Here is a 14001-nt window from a genome sequence, read left to right on the forward strand (position 1 = left end):
GCCACCCCAGCCCGGGCTGGTGCCGTGTTCCCCTGCCAGAACTGTGCATCCTTTCCTGCTTTCTGAAGGTTGGCCTGGGGACGTCGGGCCCAGCCACGAAGGCGTCCGCCGTCACTGTGACATCAGGCCTGCTGTGCTTCCTCGCTTCTAGATGGGGAAACCGAGGCTCGGGGAGAGGAGGTCACCTGCCCAAGGCCCACAGCCAGAATCAGAAAACTGGGATCTGAACCCAGGTCTAAGAGCCTCCAGCCCCTGCCCTGCCACACACCTCCCTGTGCGGTAGGGACGCTGAACTTGCCAGAAGGGCCACCCCAGCCCCCGATGGGACCGGCAAGGAGAGGGAGAGGGAAAACAGAGGGAACCCGGCCTTGGAGTAGCTGCAGCAGGCCAGAGCTACTTCAGCCTCGTCTCTCCCACTCGGCCGTGTGGCCCGACTCTGTTCATGCACACAGAGCCTCCATCTCCCCCTCTTTAGTCTGGGCATCACACCTGTATCTGATGTCTGCAGTGAGGCCTGAGTGAGATAACAAATGTGAGTCAAGTCCCTGTTGTTGCCTATGTCAGCCAGGGCCCTGGCTGGGCCTGCGTTCCTAGTCACGAGGCTGGATCTCCCACCACCTTGGGCTGGGCCCCTGTCAAGGCTGTGCAATTTGGTTCCTTTGCTGGAGCCCACTGACCAACCCCGAGACAGGAGTCCGGCCCCTCTTCTTGCCTCTGGCCTTCCAAGAGCCTTCATCGCCTCTGCCCCATGTCCTGTGAGAACCGGCTCAGAGGAAGTGGATTCATGGGGGGGCACTTGTAGTATTTGGCAGCCCTCCCCACTGCCCACCTGCACCGACAACCGGAATCCCTCCTCGGGGAGGCACCTGACAGATGGGGCCGCCCAGGGCCCACCTGTTACCGCTGGGATAGCGCCTCTCCAGGCTCATAGGAGACAGAGTGGAGAGAGGATGGGGCTTGTGCCCCATTGGCCATTGAACAAGCTACTTAGCTACTCTGTGCCTCAGTTTCCTTGTATATAAAAATGACTTAAGCAAAATGGTCTGTTGAGTTTGTTTCATTTTTATTTGAGAGTCAGTGAGATAACACTCCTGCCCTGTACTCAGAGGGAATGATCTTTCATAGTTTCTTCTGTTCATTATAGGCTGTCCTTTGCCCTAAGTCCTGGCACCAAATTGTCTGCATCACCCTTTTGTCGTGGACTAAATACAGTCAATTTATGTTTGCAGAATGACAGACATTTCTCCTCCGGTTGTTATTTAACTTTTCTTATAAAACGTCTGTCTCTCCAGCTAAATTATTAGCTCTTGAAGGAAAGGACTATGCCTTTTATATCCCTCACCACACACACACACACACACACAATCACCACTTGGTAAAGAACCTGGAAGATACTCAGTTATTATTTTGTTGAATGAATGAATGCATGAACAAGTGAATCAATTTGTTGAGCATCAGGGAATAATAAAAAAAACCCAGTGAATATTTGTGGAAGGAAGGACTGATTAAGAGAAACACCTTGGTTCTGGGTACTTTTCAAGCCACAGAAAGGACTTGAGGCAGCTAAACAGAAGTCTTACTTTACAAGCCAGGAAATTGTAAATCTACTGAAATCATTTCTCGGTAGAAGTCTAGCGACCATCCAGCTCCAGATCTGTTTGGTCAGGGCTGGGGCAGGGGCATGGCACCCCAGGCCACTCATGCTATATTCCCACAGCCTTCTCCCTGCCCTTCACTGGCCTCTTGTCCTTGACCCCTGCCAGGAACCCCCACGGTGTGCCTAAGTGAGGCCTGCGTCTCAGTGACCAGCTCCATCTTGAGTTCCATGGACCCCACGGTGGACCCCTGCCAGGACTTCTTCACCTACGCCTGTGGTGGCTGGATCAAAGCCAACCCCGTGCCTGATGGCCACTCACGCTGGGGGACCTTCAGCAACCTCTGGGAACACAACCAAGCCATCATCAAGCACCTCCTTGGTAAGCACCCCGCAGGGAGCCCCGTGAACGAGCCGCAGAGGAGAGCAGCCAGCTGGACCCACCTGCTCAGGTCTGGTGAAAGGAATCGCTTGACAGAAAGGGAAAACCAGAGGCTTTGGAGTAGGTGAACTCGTCAGTCATTGTAAGTTACTTGTCAGACAAGTAAGTTACTTGTCTCTGAGCCTCAGTCTCTACAAAAATGGGACTAATACACAGGGAAGCAAGGCATAGCCTAGGTGGTGCAGTCAGTGGTGGTGTGATTGCGTCGTGTGGTGACAGGCGCTCGTGGCACTTGCAGTGAGCAGGGCACAGCGTCTGGGCTTGTGGAAGCACCGTGTGGTACCCCTGAAACTAATATAATGTGCTGTGTCAACTATACGTCAATTTAAAACAAATTTTTTTTCACTGGGACTACGACTACCCAAGCTTGAGAGTTTTGAGAACCGTGAAGCACACGTGTAAAGGGTTCGCACGGTTTGTGTGGCACAGGGAGGTACTAAGCCCTGGTCACTGTGGTCCTTGCTGCTGCGACTTCAAGCTGTGGCCTGGTTTTGCCCGGCATGGACGGTGAGCTCTGAAAGTTGTGAGCCAAGGGAGTCAACGCTGAGCACACTTGATCGGATTTTAGGGTTGTGAGCAGATGAAAGTTATAACAAGTTTATGGGAGGGTTGTCCACTGCAGGCAGGAACATCCCATGGCCTCGTGCTGATTGGACTTGCACGATAAACCATCTAAGTTAAAGTTCTTCTCTTTGCACCTTGTTAGGCCTTCAGCACCTCTAGTTGACCTTGGCGTTGGTGGTTTTATCCTTAGATTAGAGCCCCATGTCTGTCTTGTTTGCAGGGTTATCCCCGGTTATTGTTTCTTGAATTAACACCTGCCCGTTGGGGTCGTCCACCGCGTGAATTCACAATACCCACCACAACAAATAGAGGTCCTGACTTGAGCCCCTTGGCAGTCAGGACCTTCTCCATCCCTCTCCTGCTGCCCCGGCCCCATCCTGGGACCCTAAATGCTGGGAGAGGCTAGATCATGAAAAGCCATCAGTGACAGAACTTAGATTCAACAAATCCTTACTAAGTTTTTTAAAAACCTGCAAGATACTCAAAAGTACGTAAAATATCTGAAGATACCCCAAAGGGGACAAATCTTCTCAAAGGGACAGAAACCAGAAACCTTCCTACGAGACAGGAAGAGCTACCAATTTGACAATTGCAATTTCAGGCAACTGTGTCTTTTAGAGGACAGTGGAAATGAGCAAACCAGGTTAGGCGACCTCTCCTTTCTTTCCGACCCCAGCCCCGGGTCCAGGAGGGGGAGGGGCACGGCTGCTGGGTAAGACCCGTCCACCATTCTCTCTATTCCCTGCAGCCTAGCCTGGGGCTAGTCTCCTTGAGGATCAGAGCTCAAGGGAGGGCTGTCCAGAACAGCAAGGGCACTGCCTGCTTTATGTTATCTAGGCACCTTTGAAAGGGGACAGAGCCTTTCATTTCAGAACTAGAAGCTTAACAGGCAAATATGTCTGGGGTAGCCAGACTGGAACTCAGGGATGTCCCTTCTCCAGCACCTGAAGACAGCCTTGGCAGGGACCAACAACCAAAGCGGAGGACAGTCCAAGTAGGATGACAAGGGATACCTATGTGGCTCAGTGGGTTAAGCGTCTGCCTTCGGCTCGGGTCACGATCCCAGGGTCCTGGGATCGAGCCCCGCATCGGGCTCCCTGCTCGGCGGGAAGCCTGCTTCTCCCTCTCCTACTCCCCCTGCTTGTGTTCTCTCTCTCTGTCAAATAAATAAATAAAATCTTTAAAAAATAAATTAATTAAATTAAGTTTAAAAAAAAGGAATAATGACAAGTAGGATGACAAGATGGGGCAGAGCCTCTCCTTCGGCCACCAGGGACCTGGGTTCACACCCTACCTCCGCCACTTACTGTGTGATCTCAGGTCAACGACATGACCCCTCAGGACTCCTCTCGTCAGTGCGTTGGGTACCGGGCCTCCCCCAGGTTATGAGAATAAAATGGGAAAAATGTATTTAAGGTGCGTTGCCTGGGCCTGGCGTATCATGCCGGCCGCTGTGCATTCGAGTGTTATGGCTGTTGCTCACCTTTGACCTTCGTGCAGCACTTTACAGTTTACAGAGCTTTTTGTGGATGTCATCCTGTTTGATCCTGTAGGGCAGGAGCGAGGAAGGTATCGTTTGTCCCATTTGAGAGATGAGGACACTGGGGTCCAGAGCCGTTCTGGAGACAGGCTAAGCAGGTGGCACAGCTGGGACTTGTCTGACTCTGTCCGGGCCGTGTGTCCTTTCCCCATCTCACACCACCTCCTCGAGATAGACGGGCACGCGTGGCCCCCCTCCCACCCTGCCGGCAGCGTGGCGCCTGGGGATCTGAAGGGAGGAGGGGAAGAGCCTGATGTTTGTTGAGTGGCTGCTACTTGCTACTTTCTATCCACTGCCTCCTTGATCCTCACAACCTCCCTGGGACTCAGGAACTATTGTTCGCATGTTATAGCTAAGGAAACAGGCTCAGAGAAGTTAAGGGACTCTGCTGAGGAGACACTACCAGTCCTGAATGGAGGGGGGCTCCAGCCCTGGGGAGCAGTTAGCACCGAGAGGGGGTGGAGAAGACAGGCAGATGGGCCCTCTAACTTTCCAGTTAGGCCCAGGACTGGCCCTTGTGTGTGGTACCCGCGGATCCTGCTCCAACGAGGACCTGGGGTCTTTGCCAGGACTGAGTCCTTCCCCCTGACCTGCCCCTCAGCTGGCCAGCTGGCCAGCAGGCAGGGCCCAGGAGGAGTGGGCTCCAGTCCTGGCCTCTGGCCTTACATCCATCCCGTCCCTGAGGGTCAAGGTGTAGGTGGGAGCTGTGCTGAGCTGGGCGCGGGACAGCCAGAACCATGCACTGGAGCCCCTGCCCCTGGGACCGGGGTCTGGTGGGAGCAGGAGGCCAGACTGCAGGGTTTTGAAGTCAGGCAGCCCTGGCACGCTAGCTTCTCACTCGTGTGGCCTTGGACAAGTAACCTGGCTCCTCTCCAGCTTAGTTCCATTATCTATAAAATGGGGATAATAGTGCCATCAAACGCAAGGTTGCCGTGAGTACCCGCTTGTATGTGCGAGGCCCGTGTGCTTAGCACAGAGCCTGGCACCTAGTAGGGGCTCGGCAAAGCACAGCCACCCTGCTCGGTGTACCGCGTGAGCTCCAGCCCAGCCCTCTCCCTGACAAGCTGTGTGACCGCAGACAGACCACCCAGGCTCCTCAGCTCTTCGTCTCTAAGGTGGGAACTAACTCAGAGCATTGAGTGGGGATGTTCTAAGGATTAGTGAGGTGGTCGAAGAAAGCCTAGTTATTGATTATTTCTCATAGAGGCACTGATGTGGACCTAGTTATCAGGGAAGGAGGTACAGCATATCCATGACCATGCTAGGCTGTTTACTTGTATTATTTTATTGGAGCCGTGGATGTATATCCCCATTGTACAGATAAGACTCACAGGAAGGAAGTGATGAGACTTAGCTGAGATTTAGCCCCAGAGCTATGGGACCTCAAACTTACACTCTTTTTCTGCCGACTTCCCTGAGTCAGCTTCACCATGCAGAGGCCACAGAGCGGCCCAGAAGCATGATTCACCAACCTCCTTTCCCCGGGAGCTGCTTGATTAAGCTCTCCAGTTGAGATGGGATCTGACCAGGGCCTGATGAACATAGTAGGTGAGGTCAGCCCCAGGTCATACTGACCAGGAGCTTCCCCAGAAGGCGTATCCTGGAGTCCCCTCCCTGCCAGACTCACCCTGGGAACTAGTCTGGAAATGGCCCCTCACCTGTGGGCCTTGATACCTGGGACTTTGGCACCTGGAAACCCCTGAAGGGGCAGGAGGCAGGTGAGTGGGTGACAAAAAATGCAGGAACACGGGCCAGTGCATTCCTGGGCTCAAGGCCAGGCTTGTTTCAGCTTCCCCAAAACATAGGAGTCAGCCAGCAGGCCTCGCGGGAGAGGGGGGAGGGCTGGAGCTGGTGGGGGTTGCAGCGTGCCGGGGGCTCCCCAGGCTGTCCAGGCTGGCCTGGGGTGGGCTTCTCTGGCAGGAGAAGGAATGTTCAGAGTGCTGGTGAGGACTGTGTGACCAGGCCAGGTAGAACAGCTATTACCACCAGCCGGCTGCAGGGCCTCAGACGAGCCACTCCTTTCTCTGAAAGGTGAGTTCACAGGGGACCCCTCAGGGGAAATCCAGACGGATCTGTCGCTGGCGGATTGAACTCTGCCAAGTGCCACCGTGGCCCATCCTTGCAGCCCAGTGGCTGGGAGACGCGACCTCAGCTGCACGAGCAGAGCTGCCTCACCCAGGTTGCTGGCTTGGGCCTCGGGGGCCTTGGGGAGACAAGAGTGTGGCCTCACTTCATCAGGGCAAGGATGCAGCTGCACCTCTCACCCCTGGGCTGGGCCTCCCCTCAGGCTTTCCAGCTCGTGCTCTTAACACGGACTAATCTGCCATCTAGACTACCTGCCTCACCCCCTTCCTTTCCTGCAGGACTCTTCTCAAACCTGCTTCCTCTGTGATGCCCTCTGGGGCCACCAAAGGGCTTCTCTGGGCTCGAGCTACAGTTGCATTTTATGTGTCCGTCCTGTGTACTATGTTTTCTTTCCTTTTTAAAAAAAAAAAAAAAAAAGATTATTTATTTGAGAGAGAGAGCACAAGCAGGGGGAGTGGCAGACGGAGGGAGAAGGAGAAACAGGCTCCCCGCTGAGCAGGGAGGGAGCCTGACGTGGGGCTCGATCCCAGGACCCCGGGATCATGACCTGAGCCGAAGGCAGATGTTTAACCGACTGAGCCACCCAGGCGCCCCTTTACTATGTTTTCTAGTACAAGATTAATGCATGCAAAATTAATGCCTGGTTTTTATAACAATTTGAGCATCATGGATTCTACAAGGAATTTGTGGTCTCCCTTCCTTGTACCCCAGCGCCAGTCTGCTGGAGAAATGGAGACAGAATCATTCCATCAGCATTAAATTTGTCCATGTCAGTGACTTGGCAATTAATCATGTAGCCCTGTGCCATCTCTTGTACTTTTATTCTGATTTGTTTTTCTAGTAGTCACTGTCTAGCTTCGTTACTTCTCCCCGTGCACATTGGAAACCCTCTGGACAAGATCCGTGTCCGCCATGCTTTCTGTTCGGTACCATGTCTGCAGCAGTGTGCCCATCTTTCCCGTTCCGGGGAAGGCAGGGGGTGTCCAGGGGCTTCTCCGGGGTGGCTGGTCTGCTTTAGTGCTACCTCCAGTTTTCCGAGCCAGCCTGCAGGAAAGGAAAGGAGCACAGAGAGCGCTCAGGCCCCTGTCCTGGCCTCAGCCACTTACTTGTGTGACCTTGGACACATTACTCAACCTCTTGCCTATAAATTGGGCGTGATGCTAATAGCACTCGATGGTGGAAACTCAGAACAAGATGCACACACACAGCCACACCCACACACAGAGAAAGCAGTTCCTTCTCTCAGGGAGGCCTGAGAATGCTTGAGTTCAAATTCCAGCATGTGACGTGTTAGCTTTGCCTCCCTAGGCAAGTTCGTTCCTCTCCCTGGGCCTCGTTTTCTTTCCCTGTGAAATGGGGTGATAGTCTGACCTCGGGGTGCTGGTGGGGTGCTGAGAAGAGCTCAGCCAGGGCTGGGCCTGCAGTAGGCATCATAATGGTAACGGTCTTAACATTATTTTCGTTCCTCTGCGAAAGAAGGTGCCTCGTTTATCAGCTCCCCCACTTCCCTTCACAGGATGGGGCTCCTGAGGCCTGTGACTGCCTGCATGGAGTCTGTGGTTTTATCTAGAACAAGGGCTGGTCTTGCCCTGATGTGGAGTCCCACATGCTTCTGGCCAGGTGGTGCTGCCACAGCCCAGGGACTGCAGAATTCACAGGAAGCCCCATACCCACAGCCCGCCCAGCTGCTGGGGATTTTGTTTCCTCCCAGAGAGTGGTGTGGAAGAGGTTGTTCCAGCGAAAACTCCCAGAGGAAGAAGTGGGCCGATTAGATGGTAGGCTGTGTCTTTCCTCTTTGGGACTTTGGGGAAGTGACTGAGGAAGTTTCTGGAACTCAGGGGCCCTGCAAGGAAGTACCCCAGGCAGTTGGGAGCCCTGTTGTCTGGCCCTGGGCTGCCAAATTATTTTCATACCCTGGGGACCCTGGAAGTGCCACCATATTCAAAACGTGGCCCCCGCCTCAGTCAGTCCTGGGAGCTGCGCTGTTGATGGCGCCTAGCCTGCTCCCATGGAACCTTCTTCTGGGATGTAAATGCAAGCGGGGAGGTCTCCAAGGAGACCAAGGTTTTCCTCACGAGAAAACTGTATGTGGCTGATTTCACTTTGAATCAAAGCCTCCTCCTCAGTCTGATGTGATGGGTATCTTTCTCTGTGGAGCTCCCAGAACATTCCGTCATTCATTCCTTCGTTCCACAATTATGTATGGTACACTGGCTATGTGCCAGACATCATTAGGAGCTGGGGTGGCGTGAGCAATAAGACAACCTTTTCTTGTGGAGCTTACATTCCAGCAGGGGAGACAGACAGTAAACAAATAAATGAGTAAATAAGTAAGACGGTTGCGAAGAGTTAGGACTTTGAAACGAATCAAGTAGGATGCAGGGCTGGGAAGGGAGGAGGCCACGGCGGCCACGGCAGTCCGGGAGGGATGGGCTTTCAGAGCAGGAACACTGGAGCAGAAACTTGAATTAGTTGTGAGAGAATAGAGCACGTGGATGTGGGAGGAGGTTTACGCCCAGCAGGAGGACGGTGAACTCAGTGGCAGGAGCACGGGAGCAAGGGGGAGAGGGGCAGGACGCAGATGGGAGCTGGAGGCCCAGGTCGAGGGCGGTGTTTCTCAACCCTTTTTCATTATTGCCCCCTCCCTAAAATTCTTTTCTGTTTTATATTATTTTTTTAATTCAGTTTATTTAAAGAAATAAAAACAGCTCACCATTTTTCTCATCCCCTACCCACCAACTCTGGCAATCACTAATCTTTTTTTACTATAGCCTTGTGAGCTTGGTTTTTGTTATATATATATTTTTAAATTCCACATATAAGAGAGATTATACATTATATTAGATTAGGATTTAATAAAAATTGTGAAAGCTTAAAAAAAAAGAGATTATACAGTATTTGTCTTTCTCTAACTTCCTTCACTTAGCATAATATCTTCGAGGTTCATTCATGTTGTTACAAATGGCAAGATTTCTTTCCTTTTTAGGGACAAATAATATTCCTCTGTGTGTGTGTGTGTGTGTGTTTTGCGTATACACCACATTTTCTTTATCCATTCCTCCATCAGTGGGCACTTAGGTTGGTTCAATAGCTTGGCTGTTGTAAATACTGCTGCAGTGAATATGGGGGTCCATATATGTTTTTGAGTTCGTGTTTTTATTTTCTTTGGGTAAATACCCAGAAGTGGAATTACAGGATCATAGGGTAGTTCTATTTTTCATTTTTTGAGGCACCTCCATACTGCTTTCCATAGTGGCTGTGCAATTTACATTCCCGCCAACATTACACAAGGGTTTCTTTTTCTCTATATCCTCGCCAACATTTGTTCCTTGTCTTTTTGACACAAGCCATTCTAACAGGTGTGAGGTGATATTTCACTGTGGTTTTGGTTTGCATTTCTTGATGACTAATGATACAGAGCATCTTTTCATGTACCTGTTGACCGTCTATATGTCTTCCTTGGAAAAATGTCTGTTCAGATCGTCTGCCCATCTTTTAATTAGATTTTTTTCTTTGCTGTTGAGTTGTATGAGTTCTTTATATATTTTGGAAACTAGCCCCTTATCAGACATATGATTTGTAAATATTTTCTCCCACTCGGTAGGTTGTCTTTTCATCTTGTTGATGGTTTCCTTTGTTGTGCATAAGTTTTTTAGCTTGATGTAGTCCCACTTGTTTATTTTTGCTTCTGTTGCTTTTGCTTTTGGTGTCAAATTCAAAAAGTCATTAGCAAGACCGATGTCAGGGAGCTCACCACCTGTTTTCTTCTAGGAGTTTTATGGCTTGAGGTGTGATGTTCAAGTCTTTAATCCAGTTTGAGTTCATTTTTGTGTACGGCATGAGATAGTGGTCCAGTTTCATTTTGAGTGTGGCTGTCCAGTTTTCCCAACACTGCTTACAGAAGAGACTGTGCTTTCCCTGGCATATATTCTTGCTCCTGAGTCATAAATTAATTAGCAATATATGCATGAGTTTATTTCTTTCTATCCTAGTCCATTGATCTCTGAATGTGTTTTTCTTTTTTTTGTTAAGATTTTTTTTTTTAAGATTTTATTTATTTATTTGACAGAGAGAGATAGCGAGAGCAGGACCACAAGCAGGGAGAGTGGGAGAGGGAGAAGCAGGCTTCCTGCGGAGCAGGGAGGCCAATGTGGGACTCGTTCCCAGGACCCTGGGATCATGACCTGAGCCAAAGGCAGACGCTTAACGACTGAGCCACCCAGGCGCCCTCTGTGTCTGTTTTTATGATAATACCACAACGTCTTAATTACTATAGCTTTGCAATATAGCTTGAAGTCAGGGAGTGTGATGCCTCCAGCTTTGTTGTTCTTTCTTAAGATTGCTATGCCTAGGGGCACCTGGGTGGCTCAGTTGGTAAGGTCGTGATTGCAGGGTGCTGGGATCAATACCCCACCCCCCACGTCGAGCCCCACATTGAGCTCCATGTTCAGCAGAGTCTGCTTGTCCCTCTGCCCCTCCCTCAGCTCATGCTCTTTCTCTCTCTCAATAAATAAATAAAATCTCTCTAAAAAAAAAAAGATTGCCATGCCTATTCAGGGTCTTTTATGGTTCCACACAAATTTTAGTATTATTTGTTTTATTTTTTTTTAAGATTTTATTTATTTGAGAGAGAGAGCACAAGCAGGGGGAGGGACAGAGGCAGAGGGAGAAGCAGGCTCCCCGCTGAGCAGAGAGCCTGACAATGATGTGGGGCTTCACCCCAGGACACTGAGATCATGACCTGAGCTGAAGGCAGATGCTTAACTGACTGAGCCACCCAGGCGCCCCTGTTGTTCTCTTTCTGTAAAAAATGCCATCAGAATTTGATAAGGATTGCAGTGAATCTGTACCTTGCTTCAGGTAGTATGGACATTTTAACAGTATTGCCTCTTCCAATCTTTGAGCACAGAATATCTTTCCATTTATGTGTCTTCTCCAGTTTCTTTCACTAATATCTTGTAGTTTTCAATATACAGGTCTTTCACCTACTTGGTTAAATTTATTCCTAGGTATTTTATTCTTTCTGATGTAATTGTAAATGGGATTGTTTTCTTCATTTCTCTTTTTGATAGTTCATTATTAGTGTATAGAAATACAACAGATTTTTGTGTATTGATTTTGTATCTTGCAACTTTAATGGATTTGTTTATTAGTTCTGACAGGTTTTTGGTGGAGTTTTTAGGGTTTTCTGTATATAATATCATGTTCTCTGCAAATAGTCACAGTTTTACTTCTTTTCTAATTTGGATGCCTTTTATTTTTTTTTCTTAACTAATTGCTCTATGACTCTCAGTGCTATGTTGAATAAAAGTGGCAAGAGTGGGCATCCTACTTTTTTTCTGATCTTAGAGGAAAAGCTTTCACCATTGAGTATGATGTTAGCTGTGGGCTTCTCATATATGGCCTTTACTATGTTAAGATACATTCCCTTTATACCCACTTTGTTGAGAGTTTTTATCATCAATGGATGTTGAATTTTGTCAGATGCCTTTTCTGCATCTATTGAGCTGATCATATGATTTTTATCCTTCATTTTGTTAATGTGGTACATTACATTGACTGACTTGTGAACACTGAACCATCCTTGCATCCCTGGAATAAATCCCACTCGATCATGGTGTATGATCCTTTTAATGGTTTATTGAATTCTGTGTGCTAATATTTTGTTGAGGATTTTTGCATCTGTGTTCATCAGAGATATTGGCCTATAATTTTCTTTTCTTGTGGCGTCTTTGGTTTTGGTATCAGGGTAATGCTGGCCTTGTAAAATAAGTTTGGAAGAATTCCCTCCTCTTCTGTCTTTTGGAAGAGTTTGAAAAAGATTGGTATTAACTCTTTGTTGAATGTTTGATAGAACTCTCGGTGAAGCTGTCTGGTCCTAGACTTTTTTTTTTTTTTTTAAAGATTTTATTTATTTATTTGACAGAGAGAGACACAGTGAGAGAGGGAACACAAGCAGGGGGAGTGGGAGAGGGAGAAGCAGGCTTCCCGCAGAGGAGAGAGCCCGATATGGGACTCGATCCCAGGACCCTGGGACCATGACCTGAGCCGAAGGCAGTTGCTTAAGAACTGAGCCACCCAGGCGCCCTGGTCCTAGACTTTTATTTGTTGAGAGGTTTTTGATGACCAATTCAATCTCCTTACTAGCAATTGGTGTGTTCAGATTTTCTATTTCATCATGATTTAGTCTTGGTAGGCTGTATATTTCTGGGAATTTATCCATTTTTTCTGTGTTGTCCAAGAAGAATACAAAAGATAATGCTATATATCTGTTAATGTACTGTATGTACACACGAAAGGGAAGGTGTTTCTGCTCCCTAAGAGCTAATTCTCTCCCCCTTTGGGGACAATATTATCCCTGTTGAGAATGCATGATATAGGGCCTTATGGGTAATTTTAAGGAGTTTGTATATTCCAGAGCATATTAGTGTTTTTTTTTAGATTTATTTATTTATGTTAGTGGGGGAGGAGCAGAGGGAGAGGGGGAGAGAGTCCCTAGCAGACTCTGCACTGAGCATGGAGCCTGATATGGGGCTTGATCCCACAACCCTGAGAACATGACCTGAGCCGAAACCAAGTCAGACGCCCAACCAACTGCGCCACCCAGATGCCCCTCCAGAGGGTATTTGAACTCAAAGTAGTTCAAGACACTAGCTCTATAAACTCCACACCCAGGGTTCCCCCAGTGCCTGCCAGGCCATAGGTGTCCTATGGGAGAAGACTAAGGAGAGGAGGTAGGAGGATATGCTGGGGATTGTCCCAGCGGGCTCCATGAACCAGAGAGAAGCAAGGGGAGCATGGAGGAGCTTGACCTCCCAGAGCTCCTGCCCCAGCCAGTGTCCGTGTGAGAATACAGGGGGTGTGAACGTCAGTTCCTGATGAGGCCTACACTCCTGTCCCTTCCTGCCCCACCTGCCTCATTTCCTCCCCGTGCCAGTCTCTGTCAGGCACTGACCTCGTCACCCTCTCAATGCCCAGAAATGGCCTCCTTCCTCGTCAGAAGTGACACTGGACTCTGTTCTTCGAGCAAACGCTACTGAGGGCTACCCTGTGCCCTCCGGGTACAGCCAAAGAAACAGGGACGACTGGGACGCGAACTAGTGGGTGAAGCGGCCCAAGTACAGCCCCCCACGTCCACTCCACGTGGAGCTCAGCTTTCAGCCCAGAGTTCAGGCAAGGGTTCCCTGGGCTTCCCCTGCCATTCTTTCTCAGGCCCTCCTGGACTTTGTCCTCAGAGCTCTCGCCCTCCCTGCAATCAGATGCTTTGTGATCATCTTATTGCTGTCTGTCTCGCCCACCAGGCCTCATGTGGACAGCCATCCATGTGGCCTGCTGCATTCTCCCTCCAGCCCAGCAGCCACCAAACCATGGGAATTCAATAAACCTTTGTGGGAGAACAAGTGGACGTGAGATCCAGGGTGTGGAGCTCAGAGGAAGTTTGAACTGATCAGGAGCAGCTTCTCAGCTAAGGAGAGAGGGGGCGGGTGCTTGAAGGACACATTCAAGTGATAATGCAGGGATTCTCTTGGGGCAAGATGGATGCCTGGAACTCCTTCTAATGAGCACGGGCAGGCCTTTCCCGGAGCCTTTTTTGGGCCTCTTATCTCAGCGGCCTTGGGCAATGGGGGAGGGAGATGCCAGACCATGGGCCAGAGCACACAGAGCACACTCCCCCGACTCTGGCCCTGGCATTTCAGGGTCATGGCCAGAGCCGCATGTGGAGGGTGAGATGCTGCTTCCGGGCTCGAGCAAGCAACGATGATTCTTGTGCTTTCC

At 49.7% G+C, this 14001-nt stretch overlaps 1 protein-coding gene across 4 annotated transcripts in view; it reads left to right on the forward strand.

Annotated features, from left to right (window-relative positions):
- The window catches only part of ECE1 (endothelin converting enzyme 1), a 113679-nt gene that overhangs the window by 66352 nt on the left and 33326 nt on the right, over positions 1 to 14001 (forward strand). For all 4 annotated transcript variants that reach the window (XM_035019588.1, XM_035019591.1, XM_035019590.1 and 1 more), the window contains one exon: positions 1764 to 1976. In XM_035019588.1, the coding sequence (XP_034875479.1) occupies positions 1764 to 1976 (213 nt within the window). The remainder of the gene's footprint in view (positions 1 to 1763; positions 1977 to 14001) is intronic.

This window comes from Mirounga leonina, unplaced genomic scaffold (genome assembly GCF_011800145.1).
Source record: "Mirounga leonina isolate KUSES-001 unplaced genomic scaffold, KU_Mleo_1.0 Mir_173, whole genome shotgun sequence".
In the NCBI taxonomy this organism is placed as follows: Eukaryota; Metazoa; Chordata; class Mammalia; order Carnivora; family Phocidae; genus Mirounga; species Mirounga leonina.